General features: G+C 41.3%; 1 protein-coding gene across 1 annotated transcript; it reads right to left on the bottom strand.

Annotated features, from left to right (window-relative positions):
- Nucleotides 1–607: 607 nt before the first annotated feature.
- On the bottom strand, nucleotides 608–21,097 carry LOC146379989 (cyclic nucleotide-gated channel beta-3-like). Its single transcript, XM_084938917.1, has 17 exons — nucleotides 20,987–21,097; nucleotides 20,520–20,574; nucleotides 18,965–19,115; nucleotides 9,883–10,043; nucleotides 9,229–9,740; nucleotides 9,100–9,150; nucleotides 8,929–9,015; nucleotides 8,761–8,825; nucleotides 8,010–8,132; nucleotides 5,914–6,055; nucleotides 4,674–4,833; nucleotides 4,416–4,513; nucleotides 4,235–4,318; nucleotides 1,648–1,766; nucleotides 1,361–1,513; nucleotides 732–882; nucleotides 608–625 (listed from the first exon to the last, which is right to left on the bottom strand). Exons 1-17 carry the CDS (start codon nucleotides 21,095–21,097, stop codon nucleotides 608–610), a joined length of 2,241 nt encoding a protein of 746 aa, XP_084795043.1.
- Nucleotides 21,098–21,589: the final 492 nt, after the last annotated feature.

Here is a 21,589-nt window from a genome sequence, read left to right as displayed (position 1 = left end):
TCTGAATATCCTGTATCATGGGATAACATTAAATTCACTGCAGTAACCATCGGTGCTACGATGAAAGTAGCTGGTGTAATGCTTGGTTTATTTTAGTCTGTGGGGCTCACAAAAACAGAGGCAGCTGAGTTAATCGGCCCTTGTACTGTCACTGTCTGGCAGGTGAGGATTAGCCTGGATGTGACCTCCTGCTCTCACAAACACAAGGCTAACAGAGAAATACACTGAATGCAGTTCAAACATATTTATTTATTAAAACTCAGTCAAATAATATAAACTGTCAACATTATTGTCACCATGCTTCTTACTGACTGATAATCTCAGGCAGGCTTCCACGCCTACAGTGGGAAAAACAACTGATTATACTGTATAAAAACCATATGAACGAAGTACATACATAGCAGTGTCCACTAGGGGCAGTAGTTGAGGTACACATGGTCTTGGCTTGCTGTTATTATTAAATTAGACAGAATGACCTTATCACACAGAGCAGTAAAACTATCATCTGAAAGGTGCTTTCAACAGAAATAAGTTCATTTCCATGAGAGATACATTTTCTTCACTCCAAAAAAGGAGTTATTTAAAAAAAACCTTTCCATGCTCCTTATTAGTTGGTACTGGCAGTCTGGGGAAACAATAAAAGGAGACAAACACAAACTGAGAATCAGCACAATGACTTTCATGTAATAATCACTTGGGATGCATTTATTAGGACAGAACGGTGTAGTTACCTTCACTTTGTTGATAAACGTTTTGTTAATGGTCCCGCCGAAAGCGCGCAGCAGTTTGGGTGTGGGGGGTTTGGGTCCGAACAGCGCCAGTCCTTTTTTCTTCTCTTCTTCAACTTTAGCTGCTGCTGGACCTTTGGCCTTCATTAGTTTCCTACAGAGGTACAGAGGTTTGTTTACTACAGCAGCATCTATTATTATCATGTGGAAACTTCATATCTCAGGGATTACATGTGTACTTATGCGTCACACTGACAGGAAGGGGAAGCTCACTGTTCAAAGGTATCCCAGCCGGATGAACATCACCAACAACCCTTTTTCTGACGTCCACATAACACTTTTCTTTTCGCTTTGTTTGTAATCATGTGTTGTGTCTTTAAAACAACACAAACATGTGCTGTTTTAAAGGTCAGGCCTTGAAAATAAAAATAGGTCCACCCACTAACATGTGATTGTTAGTTGTTAACATGTGATTGTTTGACTGGAATTTTATCTTAAAAATCGCTGCCATGTATACATGTTCACACACTTCCCCCTCACAGATAGTGTATCATTGGTTTCCAGTAAATAAACCACCAAGTACAGAATTTTAAGTTATTTTGTGAAATATTGAGTCAAATCCTTAGACTCACTTGCCCTTTCTGGCCAACACTTTCTGCGACTCTGGGTAATGAACCAGAATATCAAACAGGTCTTTCTTCTCCAGGACAAAGAGGTTGGCGAAGCCGTATGCTTTGACATTAGCTGTGCGCCTGTTCCCTCCATCTTTGGAGGACTGCAAGAGACTAAGAAACAGAAAGAGGAAACATTTTCTCTTTGAATATTTCTAAATGTTTTTGTAAGTTCACTGATTGTGATTAATTGCCTCTGATGTTGATTAATTATCAGTATATATTTGTGCGCGTGTATCTGAACTCACCTGATTTCCCCAAAAACACAACCAGCTTTTAGTGTCACAAACACAATGCTGTTGTCGGGTCCTCCCACCACCTGCACCGCTCCACCTTTGATGATGTACATCTCTTTACCGATGTCACCCTACAAATAATTTACACAAATAAATTACTCAAGGGATGTTTTATGTGTATGTGCTTATAAAGGGCATTTTAGCTTTAAAAGCAGCCTGTGGTGGCCTTTTATATACACAGAACTTCTGAGATTAAAGTCATAAATTCAGACCTACAAGAACTCGGACATTCTTTGATATTAAAGTTGTAAATTTTGGAGGAAAAAAAAGTATTAACCTAGTAAAAAAATCACTGTCATGGGCTGTTTCCTTTGATCCAGCAGTTTGAGTTTCATTCCTTTTTGTATTATGATGTTCTTGTTTGTGCAGTTTATGCTTCAGCCAGTTCTGCTGATATTGAGCTCTGTTTCCCTATCCGGTCGTTAAGTGATGACGTGACGAATCCTACTTCCGGGCCTAAAGTAGTCTGCGTTTAATATGGCTTTTGTGTTGTTAACATGTTTAATGTTTTGTATTTTCTTCTATTTAATCTCAAAAAGCTCCTAAAACAGTCAGTGATCACTGTTGACCTCCCTCGGCTTTTATTACCGCTAATCATTTATTTAAGCTCAGTTTTTACAACCTTAGGATGTAACTACAGCCCAGCCCATGCAGCAGTATATGAATGACTAACCTCGTATTGTGGATGGATTATCTCAGTTGTTCTCCTGGCTGAAGTTTGGTCCTTTTACAGCATCCTGCCATGCGATTACATTTGTTCCTGACCACCGAGAACACTCACGTTAACTTTTATCAAGTGGAAAAAAAGTTAGCTTGTTTATATTATGCTAACATAGCTGTGTCGCTAGCGGTCACGTAGCACATCATTATATACCAGCTAGCCCAACTTCAGTAACCCTACAAACGTCACTGCTGTTTAGTTTTCTGTCTTCATTTATGTTGGAAGTGATAACAGAGCTGTACGTTTTAATTTGTTTCCAAAACCCCACAGTCAGGACATGCTATATTGTATTTAGATAGAAGCTAGCGAGCTAACTTCCTGCTAACTTCTAACTCCGTTAAATGTCATAAATTCCGTTTTCATGGATGCCTGGATGTTAAACTCAATTGTTACACCTGGTAGAGCAGAACGCTGATCATTTTATTAAAGATGAAAGACTTTAGACAGTTTTTCAACTCTCAGTAATGCCATAGTGATCGTTTGATATATGGACCTGCAGCAGAGTTTAGGCCCAGACACGGCTAGTGACGTCAGACTTAACGACCGGATTTAGCTCTCGTCTGTCTGGGTTCCTCCCATGTCTGTGTCTTTCCACTATGTTGGTCAGTGTGCGTCAAGTCTCTGTGTTTAAGTCTCCCTCGCCCATTGTGTGTTTCAGAGATATCTTTGTCTCCCGTTGTCTCCCCTGTTTGTCATGTGTAATCTCCTTGTCCATTTAGGTTCCCCTTGTGTCTCTGTCCTCTGTGTCCCTCCCTCTGTGTTTATGTGCATGTGTCCCTTTTCCATTCCCTTGTTCCCCCTCCTTGTGCTCTTTCCATGTCTCCTCTGTCTGCCATGTTTATCCATGTTCCCTTGCCCGCGTCTTAACTTTCACCATGTCAAGTCCGTGTGTCTTAGTCTGCGTGCTTCCTGTTTTATTTTGACGGTGTCATGTTCCATGCTCCATGTGTTTAGTTTTGCTTCCCCTGTGGCATCATGTTCATTTGTATCAGCTGTTTCCCCGTGTGTTTCCACTTCCCCTGATCACCTCCTGTCTATATATAGTCTGTGAGCTTTCGTTTAGTCTTTGTCAGGTCGTCTGTTGAGTTGCCTCCTTGTTTCCAGGTTTTTCCATGATTTTGCATGTTCAAGGTTTTGATCTTTGTCTCTTTTTTTTAGCATGTAATTTCTCCAAGTTTAGTTCTAGTTAGTTTTGCCTTAGTGTTCATCTGCCTTTTTTTTGGTACCTTTACCCAGCCACAAATAAACCGCTCCCCCTTTGTTAAATTATAGTTTTGCTCCAAGTGTCTGCATTTGGGTCATCCTACTGTCACCACACGGTCTGCCAGCGCAGACCCTGACAATGAACTATTTTATAAGATTATAAAGTCATTTTTCCAAATTTAAAAGTAAAATATGCAACGCTGTCTGAGGTTTTATCATAATTATGAATTTTAGAGAAACAAAGCTTGGATATTTTTGACGTTCAAGTGGCAAAAAAATATGTTAGCTAAAAATGTACTCGACAATGGAGGATATGCAGTTGTAACTAATGTAAAAATCTGTCATCACAATGAAATAAGTGTGTTTTCCTCTGCCTCTTTACAGTCTGTATGCTTGTCATCATACGGTGAATCAGGGCTAAAATGAGTATCTCCTTATTGCCAAGTTTGATTACACAACATCAGTTTATCCTCCCCAGAACATTTTTACTTTTTTGTATTTAATGTCCCTCAATTGTTGGCATAAAATGATGATAAACTTTTTTAAAAAATGAAGTAATTTGTTGTGTTTCATTCACATTTGAAGTTGACGGTGATTGTGTAAGACTTAACACACCTTCTTCACAACAAAGTCTCCGGGCAGATAAATGATTGACTTGAGCCTCAGCAACATGTCCACTAACATCTGCTGGTCACAGCCCTGTGGAAACATATGAAGATATTTAACTGACCAACCATCTCCCAGTCTCCCAGTTACTGTCTGGGGTATATATTTATTTTTTCTAATGAGTGTGCACCTTGAAAAGATCAATCTTTTGGAAGGTCGCCAGGTTGATGTCCACAGCAATGGCTGTTCTCATCACTAGAGGCATCTTGTCCAGCAGCTCAGACTCATCTGAAAACACGGAGATGAAACATTATTATTTAATTCAGTGTTAAAACTTTCTGCACCTGGCACAATAGTAGGACTGACGTCTGATTTGTGTCCTATAATTAAAGCGTTTCTCACACACTCTTAAAGACTGAAATTAAGATTTTATCCAGTGACTACTGACCCAGCATGCCCTGAGCGTCCCAGGTGTAGGTGTACCAGGTGCGGACTCGGTTCTGTATCAAAGACGGGATGTGATTGGTCACCATGTACTCCACAGTGTTGTCCATGGAAGAACGGAAGTAAGTCTGTCCTGCTGTCGCTGCACCAATGACATCTCTCATCTGAGACATTATGATGATGATAAGAAGAAAACCTTTGTTTAAACTAAATAAATGCTCCTCTCACTTAGGCTACGTTCACACTGCAGGCGAAAGCGCATCAAATCCGATTTTTTTGACCCTATTCGACCCATATCCGATCATGGTATGTCAGTGTGAACGATATTTTCAAATCCGATCTGGGTCACTTTCGTATGTGGTACTGAATCCGATACATATCCGATGTTTCAGCGACTGCTGTGTGAACGGTCATGTCGCATTAAATCCGTCTTTTACTTCACTGACACAAGACAGACGCCAATTATCAGCGCCGGAGAAGCGCCCGATAAGACATCGCGAACGCTTCCTGGCCATCCCGTGTAGATGTCAGTGAAACTGTTGGGAAGACAACGTTGGAGAAACGTGAACATTTTATTTGTACTGTATAATCTGTAGATTCTGACAGAAATCTGCAACTATCATTTGAAGCACCGCTCCTCTGTAAAACAGCAATAAGGATAATTATTAGGTTATTTACATTATTATGTAAATAACAAAATAACTTAAAGCAAAAATTGGGAAACGTAAAGTCCGAAGTCTTTATATTAAGGGCCATCAGTCAAACAATATTGTTTGCTCTGGGTCTAAACAGAGCGCGTTGTGTGTGACGTCTTCTTTTGCGCATGCGGGCCGCTTTGAGCGTTCACACTAGAGAGCGTTTGCTGTCGCATTTTATTTGTAGTGTGAACAAGCAGACAAAAAAAATCGGATTTGATCAAAAAATCGGAATTGAGCATTAAGACCTGCAGTGTGAACGTAGCCTTAGACAGTAGAATGAATGTGCTTTTGTTGTTTTTGACAGTCAAGACATCACAGGGAACCAGTGAAATACTATAGACAGAGTAATGGATACTGAAGTATTGCAGGTTTATTCATCTATCTACATAAACAGGACAAGTGGGGGAGAATAAGAGACAATCGTTTACTACTACTAGTACTACTTGCAGTTAATGATGCTAAAAGGATGCTAATCAAGACTCCAGATGAAGTAAGGATGCTGGGGGCTGTGACTCATGCTATGGGGCAGAGTGTCCTCTGTGTTACCTGTCCAATCAAACTGGAGAACACAAAGACGCCCATGAAAAAGTTAGTCATCTGAAAGGTAATCTCAAAGACGGTTTCGGGTTCATTAAGACCCCCGATGTTGATCAGACTGCGGACAGCAAAGTAGTAACAACGCAGGTACCTGTGGAGAGTTTTGGGAGGGTGTCAGAGAGGGTTGTCATAAACTGTATTGGATGTTTTGGGGTCGTGTGGGGGAAAATGGTGTTTGTTTCTTTGTTTTGCATAAAATGGCAGTGGTGGTTTCTGGGCACGTTTGAGTGATTTCCTTGATGTCTTGCTGAAATTGCTTTAGCTTCCTAAAGAGAAAAAAATATTAAAAGAAAAGAGAAAGTAAAATAACAAAAATGCTACGAGAAAGAAGCTACCTGGCCAAGCATGGTGGACATAAAGAATGCCCCGAAAAGGTAGTTGGTCATCTGAAAGATCAGCCCGAATGTGGTGTCAGGAGTTGGTAACTCGGCGATCAGTAGCAGGGACTTCTCGGCATAGAAGAAGCAGCTGAGGTAACTGCAGCCACAGCATCAGCAGCAAACATGGGACATATGAAAGATTTTGACTGGATGCTTTGTGAGCTGGAACTCATAACTCTGTGCAATAAACCAGAGACTTTTTTTTTTAGGTAATTTTGTTTCTTTGCTATAACTTTTTGTTATGCATTGCTAACATTATCCTTCTGTGTGCTCATTTTCTACCTTTCTGTATCATGTTGGTGCATGAACATGTTTAATATGGTCATTTGTGAGTACAGATGTTCCCCTAGCCACTGTTTTCAAACCATCAGCCAATCATTAGAAAGTTGCACAGAGGGAGGGAAGAAAAAACAGTTTGTTGTAACTGTGACTCGTGCACAGTGTTGGGGAGTAACGGAATACATGTACCGCCGTTACGTATTTAAAATACAAAATATGAGTAACTGTATTCCATTACAGTTACCATTTAAAAAGGTGGTATTCAGAATACAGTTACTTTGCTGAAATAAAGGGATTACACGGGGGTATTTTCCTGTTTGATATGTTCGGCTAGGCTCTCTCTATTTTTGGTTTCCATGCCGGTGGAAATCCAAACAAAACACGCATTAAGAGGCTCAAATGCCTGTGTCTCAATCTCGCCTCTCATAATGATGTGAAGAAATATTTTAAAAAATGATTTAATATGAAGGCAATAGGCAGAATGCTACAGGCATCGCCCTAAAGAATGTAGCCTGATGGGCAGTGCAGTCCGTGCTGCAGGGAGAATGGACTGCCATACCCGTTATGTGTCTGTGAGCGAGGGAGGGAGAAAAAGGAAAAGTACAAGATGTCATCGAGCAGAAACGGGAGCTGGAAGCATGTAAATATAATAACAACAACTGCAGCCAAGAAGAGTGCCTGATGAGCCCAGTTGTAAGTAAGCTATTAAGACTCGACTGTACGATGTGTTTGTGTTTTCCTCCGAAACAATAAGTTCGGTTGGAGCAGCCTTTCAACGCCTCTCTCTGTCTCTCGCTAGCAAAGTTGACCCAGACAACAAAGTAAAGCTAGTTTTCAACTACGAGCACGACACGAACCCAACGTATTAGCCAGAGGTCCCTTTATGGTTTAACGCCTTTACGGTTCAGAGCCGCGGACCTGTTTTATATACGCGGAATAGTTTTCTATACGAGATCACTGCAAAAAGTGCAGTTACCTAATGTCCACCCTGTTACTCATTTTATATTAAGATTTAAAAATCTAGTTGGTATTGGTATGGCGAGTAACCTTCAGTAATAGTAATAAATCACACAGCAATAGTACATTCATGTAGTTGTAAAAAAGCATGATAATATATTAAGTAATCCAAAGTATTCAGAATACGTTACTCTCATTGAGTAATGTAACGGAATACGTTACAAAAACATTTTGGGGCATGTATTCTGTAATCTGTAGTGGAATACATTTTAAAAGTAACCTTCCCAACACTGCTCGTGCAAAAGCTACTCTAACAGTCTCAGAATACAGTATGAGCATGCTAGGTCCACATCAAGAGTTGGCAGAAAAAAAGATGAGAAAATCCCTCCAACTCAAACACAAGTGGCTGTATAGAAGTGCTGTACTTACGCGCTGCCTATGCCGGAGTAGACCCATTTAGTTTTACCAATGCCCTGATATTCTGAGGCCACGTAGTAGAAGCAGGCATTAAGGTGGAGCATGAAGAGCAGATAGCCAATTGTGCGAATCACTCTAAGAGGGGTATAAAGAGAGTTATTGATATGGCCACATTTTGACATTTTTGCTATCTCAGTTAATTGCATTGTATACTGGATGGATCAGTGGATGGATGGATGGATGGACGGATCGGTGGATGGATGGATGGATGGATGGATGGATGGGTTGGTGGATGGATGGATCGGTGGATGGATGGGTTGGTGGATGGATGGATGGATTGGTGGGTGGATGGATGATGGATGGATCGGTGGATGGATGGATGGATCGGTGGATGGATGGACGGATGGGTTGGTGGATGGATGGATGGATCGGTGGATGGATGGATGGATGGGTTGGTGGATGGATGGATCGGTGGGTGGATGGATGGATGGATGGGTTGGTGGATGGATGGATGGATTGGTGGGTGGATGGATGATGGATGGATCGGTGGATGGATGGATGGATCGGTGGATGGATGGACGGATGGGTTGGTGGATGGATGGATGGATCGGTGGATGGATGGATGGGTTGGTGGATGGATGGATGGATCGGTGGATGGATGGACGGATGGGTTGGTGGATGGATGGATGGATGGGTGGATGGATGGGTTGGTGGATGGATGGATGGATCGGTGGGTGGATGGATGATGGATGGATGGTCTTACCTCCAGATGTAAGCCTTGGCCATGATGCTCTCTAGACGATCACTGAACTCAAAAAATGTGTCCACCTTGAAAACAGGTGAGGAAATGTGAGCCAGATGAGAGCCAAAGTACATTTAATAGGCGTTGTTTATTGTCTCATTCATCTAAACATTATTTAAGTAGATTTACCTTCAGTAGACGATTAAGTCTGAAGGCAGATTTGAATCCAAATTGGATGTACAACAAGTCAAATGGCAACACTGACACCACGTCTGCCTGTGAAAGAGACAGACAGCTGTAAGGCCGCTGACTCTAATTAAGTACTTAACTTCAAAGCTCAAGGGATTCAAGTGATCATACCAGGAATCTCTCTGAATCTCTGTAGTGCTTCTTTGTCATCACTCTGTCTTTCTGCAAGGGAATAAAAGTGACTTCGTCATTCAGGCCAGTGTTATTCTCTGTCAGCAGTCAGGATCATTTTCCACTTACAATGATGTCTCCTCCTTTGACGAACTGTTTGCGGGGCTGGGAGATGACAGAGTCCACCAGGTAGATGATGTCAGCCAACACATCCAGGGTGAACCAGTAAGGAATGGAGATCTCAGTGTGGTAGGGGAAGCACAAGCGGGCCGTGATGAACCATGTGTTGTAGTTAAAGGCCACAGTCACCAAGCTTAGCCATGCAATGTAACGACGGTCCGTGAAAGGGTCTATGGTTTGCCCAAACACAGAGTCCATCAGGTCCTCGAATGGTTTCAGCACAGTGTCCACCACTGACCACATTGCCTCGGATATCCTGGTTCTTATACTCTTCTTCTCCTCCTGCTGTTTGGCCTCTGCTGCCTTTTGTTCTGCTTTCTTTTGCTCATCCTCCTTTTTCTTCTTCTCCTGCTCCTCTTTTTTCTTCTTGTCTGCCTCCTCCTTCTTTATCCGCGCCTCCTCTGCCTGTTGTCTCCTTTCCTCTATGACTCTGTTGTAGTCGTCTTTGCGTAGCAGTGGCGCTGAAAGGATAAAGGGGCTGAGTGAGCGACAGTTAAATATTAAGAATTAGTTTCCTTACTGCCCCATGAAAACAATAACATCCACAGATATTAGAAATATTAGAAAATCTGCAGCACTGAATGGTTTTGTGTTGGCACTCACTGACAGGAGGGGTTATCTCAGGGGATGAAGCATACTGATCAATCACTTTCTCCTTGAAGAGCTGCTTTCTTTCTCTCATGTTTATGATTATGGCTCTGAGGTGCTCATCTGAGTACTTGTTGATGACTATGGGGGGAGGTGGAGGGGGGACTCCCTCCTCTCTGAGGAAGCAAAATAAGAAAGTTGCGCTGTTATTGGCAGTGAGTGAGTTTCTGATGTAGCGAGGATAGAAAAATCATAAAAACTCCTAAAAATTCCTGATGTGAATGAGGAATTTCAACCAATTAAAAAAAGGAACAAATCAGGAAAAGTTGTGTAATAATCAGAGACTCCACTCGGCATTAATGATTCAACACCTGTTCTACTCCAGCATTTAAAGTTGCCTAGAGGTAAGATTTTACTCTGAAAAATCTGGAACTTTACTTTAACATGCATTAAGAGGTTTTCTGGTCATATATCTGCAATCCCAAACTAGCCAGGCTCACATTCTTTCAGTTTAGTTTTATTTGTGTAGCACCAGATCACAACACCAGTTGTGTCAAGCTACTTTATATTTTAACAACCCTACAATAATAGAGAGAAAACTCCAACAATCAAACCCTATGAGCAAGCACTTGGTGACAGTGGGAAGGAAAAACGCCCTTTTAACAGAAAGAAACCTCTGACAGAGGGAGGGGCAACCATCTGCCATGTCCGGTTGGAGTTCACGATGTAAGGAAGACAGTCAAAACTCACATAACTTGAGTGGAGTGTTCTTTTAAATTGTCTCATCTGGACATATATAAAGTACAGTGTTGGGCAAGTCACTTTGATTTTTCCTCTACATTTCACCTTTAAAAACTATTTACTTTGCCTTGTTTGGTATCATCCTTTTCAGCACAACCTCACGTGTCTGAATTTACAATTATGTTTTCATTTTGACATACTGTATTAACACAATTGATCTAAAGTCAGACAAAAAACATAAAATCTGAGTAGAAAAAGTTATATTTTTTACCATAACAACCACAGACATGTTTATTGAATCATATTTCATAACTTAAAATGCAAATATAAATTTTTAATTTTAAAATCCTATGCACAAGTTTTTCAAACAACAAAGTTATTTGCAGCATTTACCTTTTTTTAAAATAACCATTTCAAACTATTTACATAACAATCTGGTGTTCTGCATTAAATAAGATGCCACACAAATTATTTGTGCCACTATAAAGGAGAAGATCACAGCCTGATACCTGCAGGTCTGACAGCAGCAGGTGTATCACTCCTCCTGTTTTCTAGCTGGAGATAGCAGTCACCTCATTGTTCTGACACACAACACAAAACTATCCACAACACTACACACTACTACACAAGACAACCAGAGATGTAATCCGATTACTTTTTTCAAGTAACAAGTAAAGTAAGGGATTACTATTGCAAAAAAGGTAATTAGATTACTGTTACTTTCCTGTGAGCATGCTGCGTTATTGCGTTACTAAAACCGTGATTTTTTATTTGCAAGAGTGTCTCATGACAATGACGTAAGTGAGTGCGACGTTTGTGGCAACAGCTGTGTGCAGATCAACAATGGATAATAGCTGTGTCCCAAAACGTCAGCTGCATCCTTCGGAGGACCCGGCTTTCGCGGTCTACGTGGGCCGGGTCCTTCGAAGACCGAGAAGGCCGGAAGTGCGAGGCTGTGAAATGGGACGGTCTAGCCTTCAGATTTGCGTCACCGCTGTGTCGGTGGAGTTTAACAAACTCGGCCGTCTGCTCCTTGCTATTTAAAATATAACAGGACACTGGCGCAAATTCTCGACCGTCTCACACTTCTGTTTAATCAGTTTATGACGTTTATTCAGCAGTGTGAAAATCCCGGAGGAACCCACCCGATGGATTAATAAAGTTTTATTTAATCTAATAATCTAATAACTTTGATCTCAGCCAAACCAATTTACTCCGGAACAAATAAAACACCGAAAAAAGGCAAACAATTACATTTTTAAGTTATCCGAGTGACTTATATATCATGTTTAACCTGAGTAGTGAAAGAGTGGGGGTCTGAAAACGATGAAGCTGGGAGTCCGCTGCTCTCGCCGGCTCGAGTGACCATTGAACCCCCCGGCTTGCTATCGTGCGGGTGGGTAACACACGTCTCCGAAAACGCCGGCGCACTTTTGCAAATATGCGATGTCTTGATAAACCAAGCAGATATTTGAAATGTACACAGCTACTTTCTCGCCTGAAAATATGTTAAAAGTTTATTTTGTGACCCAGAAAGATTAATAAGAGTAATTTTAAAACTTAGTAGCGGCCGCCATTGTTGGAAACTGAAATTGGCTGGGCCGCGCTATGAATTCTGGGATATGGTGGGCCACGAAGGACACACCCGACCCTGTCACTACCCGATCCATACCGGAAACCCGATCAGTACCCCGCATGCGCAAAAGGTGTCTACTTCCGGTCGAAGCGTTTTACGATAGTTACGGGTCAGAGTATCTGTTAAGATGTTAGGAATAATAAGTATCTCTTAAAATGTTTCCAATAATGAAGCATTTCAGTACAATGTAGACAAAAACGAAAAATAAAAAGATAGTTACGGATCAGGACTCCCCGATCCTTACTGCGCATGTGCAAAGTCGGACCGTACAAATCGGGTCTACCCGATCCGTACCGCGCATGTGCAGGGGTTTTCTTCTTCTTCTGTTCGTTTAATGGCAGTTTACTCCCCAGTGTAAGAGGATACTGCCACCTGCTGACTGAGCGAATGAAACCTATTGTAAACTGAATTAGCGTCATTACAAACGTGTGTTAAATTTGATTTAGTGATAGTTGAGTGTGTTTATGCTTGTCTGTGTGGAGAGGATTGTTGGAATAATGATGATGATGTCTGCTATCACTGTCAATTGTTAGTAAGCAGTTCATCTGGCTGATGAATCTTCACGTGACATATTACAAAGTCTGTATTATTAACTCTGTAATTAGGCGCCATTCTTCTTATTTTACAGCGCTGTTGTTCAATCGGGGGACGCTCTCTGTTGAGGAGAAAAACATGAATTTGTTTGTATACGGATTATCCATTGTTTAAATGTCCCGGTAGTCGAAAAGGAGGCAGAGCTGTTGAGAAATGCTAGGAGCTAACTGGGCGCTAACCGTATCATTCAAATATATTGAATGTTGCAATGTTGGCAAAGAGAGGAAGTGACGTGAGATTTGCGCATGCGGGGTACCGATCGGGTTTCCGGTACGGATCGGGTAGCGACAATACGGTTAGCGCCCAGTTAGCTCCTTTTTATTTTTTGTTTTTGTCTACATTATATTGAAATGTTTCATTATTGGAAATATTTTAAGAGATACTTATTATTCTTAACATACAGATACTCTGACCTGTAACTATCGTAAAACGCTTCGACCGGAAGTAGACACCTTTCGCGCATGCGGGGTACTGATCGGGTTTCCGGTACGGATTGGTTAGTGACAGACCCATCCTTCAAATTTGGGGAAATGAAGGACGCATTTGTCGGCCGCATTTGAAGGAGTCGACGAATTAGGACAGCCTTCGTTGCCTGGCTGTGACGTAATCGGCCTTCAAATGCGGCCTCCGGAGGATGCAGCTGACGTTTTGGGACACAGCTAATATAAGGGCTGTGTCCCAATTCAGAGACCGCACGCTTGCAGTACGCATTTTGAGACCTTTTACGTCACCGCGACGCCATGACGGCTGTCCCAATTCGAAATGTACTCCAAATGCACCGTCGATTTCCCCAAATATCAAGCGTGGTCCGGTGCAAACTTCGTGGTCCCATATATCCCACAATTCATAGCGTGGCGGTGGGTGTGGATAAGTTTGCAGAGAAATACGGCAGATGGCAGAAGCGGGGCGGCCGAAGAGTAAACTTTCAAAAGTAAGTACTGAATATTATGTAACTTATTTATATGTGCAAATGTTAAATAACGAAAAACATTACTGTTGACCACATGTCGGCAAAGTTATAAACATTAGCGATGTTTGTACTAACTTGGTTTTAAAGCCTTTACTTCAAAATATACGCCGTTCAATAGTCGACCTTAATCTTACAGAGAATGTGATGATTTCATGGATAATTAAAGTCAGTCATATATCCACAAACACAACAAGCTGAAAGTCAGTGATGCTGCTCGGTTTGCAGTCCTGAATATCACGGCACAAGCAGGATTCACTGCACTGTTAATGTTAGCTATGTTATATTGCTGCCTTTGTCCGGTGGTGTCGAGCCAAACGGACTTTAACGTGTGTTTGAACGAGCTGACGGTTCACTCGTTAAGCTGAAAGAAAGATGCTTTAATCACAGGAGTCACACATGTGTCCACTGTACCATCTGGGAACTCTTTTTGTTTAGCACTCGTAATAACACAAACACTAAATCCTCCTTCTCTTGTGCTGTTTTGTAGCAGTGTATACACCTGAGACTGTCACCTGTCTGTCTGTCCTGCACTCTCTCTCTCTGTTTCTTTCTCTCTGATTGTGTAATAAAAGTATGAACATGTATTTATAAGTTACACTTGTGTTTGAATCCTGCAGCTTATCACACATTTGATTTCCATGTGTGACAACTACAAGTGTCCAGAGTGAGGACAGACTGAGGGACCCACTGCTGCACATCATCTGTGAGGCTTTGCACCCCTGATGATCCACCAGGACAAACTCAGCAGTGTGTGAGGAAGAGGAGGAGGAAGAGCCAGCAGCAGCTGACAGATGGAGAGAATAGACAGGCTGTTCCTTGTTTGTGAAGGACTGCTAGAAAAGTTTAACATAACTAATTGTCTGTCCTGAATCAGTCTTATTAGGTAATGTTCAAATAATTTTATCATTCCAGTGTTTTCAGTGTGGGAGAAAGTACTCAGGGCCTTCAAGTTACACACTGTGAAAGGCAGAAACAAGTTTAACGTTCAGAAACCTAAAGTATGTATCAGCAGCAGAATGGAGCTAAAAATAAATGTTTGTTTCAGTTCTATGAAGCTTTGAGTATTTTGGATTAGTAGCACCGCTGTGTTTGTTGCATCATATTGCTGTAATTGTTTATATGCTTTATATATTCTGAGCTAAGTTGATCTATAGTGTTACATCATATTCTATAAGGATGTTATGTGTTTGTATACTTTCTGCCCAGTTTGACCCATTTAGCAGAAGTCAGCCTGTTTAAGGCTCTGATATCTATTCTGTATGACATAAGGAGTTATGACATGGTCTGATTTTCTCACCCAATAAAGGAATATTTAATATATCAGTCTACTCTTCATTTTATCAGAAACAGTTATCACAGTTCGTACATTTTCTTTTTACACATATATGTAAGCATTGAGCCTAATGTAATAATGCCAACATATTAAACGAACAATATTTGTCTCTTATATATAATACATCTATATATACACTGTCAAAGATACTTGTCTTTGAGTGAAGATTTAAGGTGATAGGAAATATAAATAACTGCAACTTGAATCTTTGACACAGAGTTCAAGCTCACTGCTGTAATATATCATAATAATCTGACAATAAATATAATATTGGCCATATTATATTTACATTACCAAAGTGAGATGACTTTAGTCTCATGAACAACATTAGCTAATTGTTATTTACTAACTAATCTTAAAATGACTGTTCAGTACAGAAATGAAGCCCAACAATCATGTTTTACAGTCCTGTGGTCTCAGCCTCAGATACTCAACTAATCAAAGTGATGTCATAAAACATGAATGAACAACAAAACATTGTTTCTCCTTCATTTCTGTCAAACAATGCTGTATGAAACGTTTCTCGCGGTTAGTATCATGGTTGCTAGGCAACCTGAGCAGCGCAAGGCTAGACCGTCCCATTTCAGGAGCCTCTCACTTCCGCACTTCCCGTACTTGTTGCACCGTTCATAGTACACGTACTGCGCATGCTCAGAGCGTGCGGTCTCTTCATTGGGACACAGCCAAGGAGTGCGGGAGAGAGTATGACCGTGCAGCGTTAAAGCGTGGAAGTACTGACCTTACTTTGAGTTTGAATCTGTAAAAAGTGACAAAAACATTAGGGTCTGCTGTTCACTGCGTGGGAAGAAAACTTCTTTTTACAGCGAAAAAAACCCTAAACTTCCGAGCAAGCGCCCAGTGCGCTGCCACAGGAATGTGAAATTCACAGAGAAACTGCCGTGTCCTTCCACTGACATGACGGCTGCGGCACACCTGCACCAGGGCAAACCTCCGCCTGCCCCACTCCTGCTAAACAGGTGAAAATAGAGCAACAGGGCTGCTGAGTTTTTGATTTTATTTATTTTCTGCTGTGTTTTACTTGAATCTATTTGAAAGAGTGAGTGTAAACACAAAAACCTATTTTATTTTATGTGCTGGAATGTGCAGAAAATAGGTTTAAATGTTAAACAAATTTTTTCCAGTCAGAGAATGTTGCATATACTTTAATTTTTGGTTGATGCATAAAGTTAAAAGATTAAAACTAATAAAACAAGTTTTAAAAAGAGACTTTTTCATTTGATTACATTTTATATTTATGGATGATGCAGAAAAAGTAGAATTGGGCTGAAAGATCTATTGCTTTATTACCTATTTAGGGGATAAATCATGTTTTTAAAAAGTAACTAAGTAACTAATTACTTTCATAAATAAGTAATTAGTAAAGTAACGGGATTACTTTTTTGGGGGATGTAATCAGTAATTAGTTACTGATTACTTTTTTTAAGTAACTTGACCAACACTGAAGACAACACATTAACTACACGCTCTCTCTCTTTTTCTGCTGTCTTTCTTTCTCTCTCTCTCTCTCTCTCTTGCTGTCACTCCTAAAACTTCACCCTCTTCCTAAACAAATATAATTTTTTGATTGGTCAGCATGGTACATTTTTCCACCAACACGAACGGGCTGTTTTTTGTTTAGTCTTTTAATTTTTTGGTCATAAGCAGAGAGCGCTTGCTAGCGCTGTCCTTAGACGTTAACGTGACGAAACTATTCAGGAAAAAACGCCGCGTATATATTGTTTATCAGGATTCTGGTTTTACGTGGCCTATCTGCACAATTTCAAAACTGGTATATATCACCCTGTTGCTTTGTCATCTTGAAGTGGTCATGTAATTGGTTTACCACGACTACTTTATTCTTCCTCAGTCAAACAGCAGCACTCATGCGATTGTTTTGCCCCCCTGAACTCCAGGTGTTGTGCCAAAATGTGATCGTCTGCCAGAAAGTGATTGCCGTCTGCGGGAGCGCTCGCAGCTGCTTAAAGCTGTAGCGCCCAGATTACTTACGTAGACAGCTACTTCCGTGCAACTGATATAAGGTGCAGTAAGCTGAACACAGCTTCAACCGTCTGTTTGTTGAAAAATAGTAACGCAACCGCGCCGCATTTTCTTGTTAGTAACAGTAACTGCGTTGTAACGATAGGAATAGTAATTAGTAAAAAGTAACGCCGTTACTTGTAACTCCGTTATTCCCATCACTGGTAAAGTATAATACACATTTAAGGTATATAAATGTAGAAATATTTGATTCAGTGCATTGCGACAACCCTCAGTGTTTATTTCAGTTTACAATCGTTCCCTTTTCATTCAGGACCCAGCTCAGTACCTGTGATTTGAAATGCTAAAAAGAGTGAATCACAGAGAGAAATAACTTGTGACATAAGAAGGATCACATTACACGGATAAATGCAATCAGCCAAGTGGTGCTCACTGCAGAGCCAAATGGATGGAGTCCAGCTTCACCTGTTTGTGGTTAAGGTTAGGGCACTTTGGGTCAGGGAGGACAGATCTAGAGGTCAGGCCAGGCTAGGCCAATAGTGGTCTTCCACTTCGGCCCGAGCTGTGAGAATGATGGTGCTCTCCCTCTAGTGGATAAAATTCTGTAGTGCCTTTGACAGAACAATACACCATGTTTAAACTGACACCTCCAACATGCTGAGATCAGGCCCTGCAGTCAAATTAAAGTCAGTACATTTTCACACTTAATTGTCAGGTTGTTTTTCCATCGTTTCTTTCATTGTTTTCAGTGTGTAAATGGTGCACTGTGCTGGGTTGGAGTACCGCCCCTGGTTTGTGGAAACTAAATGAAAGAAAGTTAAAGAAAGTGAGCCAACGCCGTGGTGACACCGGTTCTGGTAGGAAGCCTTTGCAGACTTAATCAACCCTAAAGGCGATGCAGCATTTCATCTCACTAATATGCCTCATAAAAGAAGAAGGACACATACTTGGGCGGTTTATATATGAGAAGGACACAGAGTAAACCACACACACTTCAGGTTTTGTGTAGCACTGGCAGTAAAAAATGTAGTTTTCTAATATCACAGAAATCTGCACACTTTGTGAAAGATGCCAGGAGGTGAGTTATAGACGGTGTTGTGAAAACAGCACTGGGGTCATCCCAGTCTAGCTCTTCTGTAGAGTACCTCAGGATCCCCTCTGAGCTCTGACACTATTTATTCCACACATTACTTAAGCTGCTGGCTGACACTGACCCCACCACCTCCACCACCACACACACACACACGCACACACGCACACACACACGCTACCTGTCCTCCACCTGGAGCCTCTGGCTCTTGCCACCATTGTTGTGTCATATATATCATATCCTCGTTGAAATCCAACCTGTGCTTAGAACTACGAGGATCAGCCGTTGCTGCCTCTACCTGTTGCCTTCATAGTGTTTATTGAGGGACCAGAAGCAGCTCTGGTGAGCTCCTTAAAACCTAAAGAACTGAAAATCTTTTAATCCACTTTCAGGCCATCCCTCTTTTAATATGCATGTTGCTCCAGCGGGTAAAGATCTCACATGCTGCGCTTATCTCCGTGGGCGCCCTCCCTCCTTCTCCGCCCTCTTGCCAGGGAATCCGATTAATTAGCGTCCATGGGGTGATTACTTTGATACAGGTTTGTAGTGTCACTTGGCAGGTGTGTGTTTGCAGTGAGCTAAAGTGGAGTTTGGAGGCTGGGCTGATATTCTGAGGATAAACACACTGTAACTACTCTCTGTAAACGCTTTTGACTGTCGGTGCACCCGCTTTCAAATGAAATGTGCCTGGAAAAAATTAGGTAGAAGAAACAACACTGCAAGCACAGGTCTTACCCCTCAGCTCCAGCTTGATCGGGGTTTGGTGGAGGAGCCGGAGCCGAGGCTGGGGCTGGAGCTGGGGCCGGAGCTGGGGCAGGAGCTGGTGCCGGGGCCGCTGATGGTGCTGGTTCAGGGGCTGGGGGTGGTGCCGGTGATGGAGCTGATTCTAAGAAAGGGGGAAAAAATCCTACGTTTATTTTGGCTTTTCAAGATTGTTAGAAATGGTCCTCACCTCCTGGAAGAAGAATAAAAAATGTTTGATCTTACCTAATTATTTATTTTGCATCGTTTGTTTTCCTGTAAAGCATTTCTTTTAGACATCTTTATAAAAATATTACACATTTAGAAATATAACCGTAACAATACATTAGATTTTATATTTATAATCGTTTCTGTTTTCTTTTAATTGCTAATTTCCTCATCATTGTATTATGTGTTTTCCTTATAGTCCCTTTAGTCTTATAACTGCTTGTCATCCATCTGTGAAGCAACTACGAACTGTAAATTTGTTCATCCTTTTTTTGGCATCTTTGCTGCACTGGTTATGTGAAACCATTTTTATTTAGCTCATTATCTATTAAAAATACCTGTAACATCTGTAAAAGAGAGAGACAAGACGCTGAATATGACATTTGAGGGATTGATTATTAGCTGGCCGTGTTTCTGTCCGGCTTTCAGACACATTAGGCAACCGTGGGATCAGCAGAATGAAGTAACAGAACCTGGATGGATGATGGAGACAAACCTGATGTTATTCACTCCGGCTCCAAAAGGCCATTCAAACTTTCAACAACACAATCAACAAATCAGTGAAATTCAATTTCTTGTCGAGCTCAACAGTTGAGGAAACTCAACTAAAATGGAAACGGTCAGCAGGCACGAGAGAAGTCGTCCAAGGCTGAACGTTTCATATTGGACATTTGTCCCAAGGCTTTCTCTTATTTTGGTCCCTTTTTGTCACTCGTTTGACTGTTTGTGCTTTATAACTATGATGTATCTGAATCCTCATGATGCTCTACAGCTTTATACAAATAACAAGAATAAACAGATTAATACTCCGAGGCTGACTGAAGTGTGGAGGTGTTTCAGTAACACTGTGTTTCACTGCAGTATCTAATTAGCAAATACATTTGTAAAGAAGCTTATTATACAGTAAAACGTTACATAAGTAAACCAGTCATACTTATTTCCCTTGTAATGGCATAAACAAGTGTTGTATTTATGTGTGAAGGTAATGGATATTGGTGGATTTAGATGTGGGTGTTGGGCCTATTACTTTGATTTGTCAGTTGCATTTGTATTAGTATGTCTTACAAAAAAAATGATGATGCGTGTGTTTCTATTTGCTCGATGACGTGTGCAGGGACAACAAACCCTTTGTCATGTTAGATAAATAGTTTTTGTACACAGTCCCTGACAAATAAAGAGGGAAACCAAAATGAAGCAAAATTTAAAATAATCCATATTTTCTCATGTTCCCAACATATTAACAGTCAGTCTTGTTTTAATTTCACAGGATGGGACAAAAAAAAGGAACTCGGTAAACTTTTCAGCCATTAGAATGACTCACCCTGTGGTTTGTCCACTTTCTTGTCTTCATTCTCCTTCTCAGCTGGCTTCTCTTCCTACACGACAAATCAACATTTTTTTTCTTCACAAAATCTGACGCCTGGCTCCATTTGTCAAACAGTGGCCATTAAGAGTGACGCTTTAATTTCAGTGGCAGTTTTAAAGAATGGTGAATTCAGCGTTTGACAAATGACTGCCTCCCCTGATGGACACTTTTAAAAACAGGCTGCGTTCATGATGAAACAAATTTCAAAGTGCCCGTTTGGGTAATGAGTGATTTCAATGAGGTAGTGAAACAATTTTATTTGATTTTTTTTCTGTTTTGCTGCCAGGGTACAGAGCAGCTGGTTGAATGATAGAGGCAGACAAGACGCCACTGCTCATGTCTGTAACCAGTCAAAAATCTGGTTGACAATAACGATTTATTATAGTTAGTCTAATAACTGAATATACAGACGGAACACATACCTTGGCTGGAGGTGGAGCTGGAGCTGGAGCTGGGTCAGGGGCTTTGCTAGTAGTCCCAGAGCCCTCTGGCACCTGCGGGCCGCTAAAGAGACCCTTCAACTTTGCAAACATGTCTAAAAACCTACAAGTGCATCAGCCGTACTGCCTGCTGCTTGTATGAGGGGAGTGTGGCGGGAGGCAAGGATCAAAACGATCCCTCAACTAGCCTCATCCCCTTCACTCCGCCTACCTTTTCTTCTCCATCTGTTTTAATTCAGCGTGTCCTCATAACCAAATTGGCCCTAATTGCATTACTGTATTTAGCAGGACTAATACTCTTGCACCGAGCATAGCCCCCACCATCAGCAGTGACATGTCAGCCCATCCCTCAATTGGCTTAGGGGTGACCACTAAAGCAGGGGGGCTGCTTAAACAGCATGCATGCGTGCGAATGTCTGTGGAGCACACTGTCATTCTTCTTATTGTAAGTGACACACTCTCGAGTCATGATACACTTTAAAAAACTGCCATTCCCGTTGAATTGAAGACAGTAATCAAACAAAGTCCACATAGTGGGTTTGAATGACCCAACTAGATATACACCAGTTCACTGAGAGGTCAAAG

Source organism: Perissodus microlepis, chromosome 9 (assembly GCF_051167445.1).
Source record: "Perissodus microlepis isolate ML-2025 ecotype Zambia chromosome 9, ASM5116744v1, whole genome shotgun sequence".
In the NCBI taxonomy this organism is placed as follows: Eukaryota; Metazoa; Chordata; class Actinopteri; order Cichliformes; family Cichlidae; genus Perissodus; species Perissodus microlepis.
Note: the sequence above shows the minus strand (reverse complement) of the source record. Positions and strands in the feature narration are given on the sequence as shown.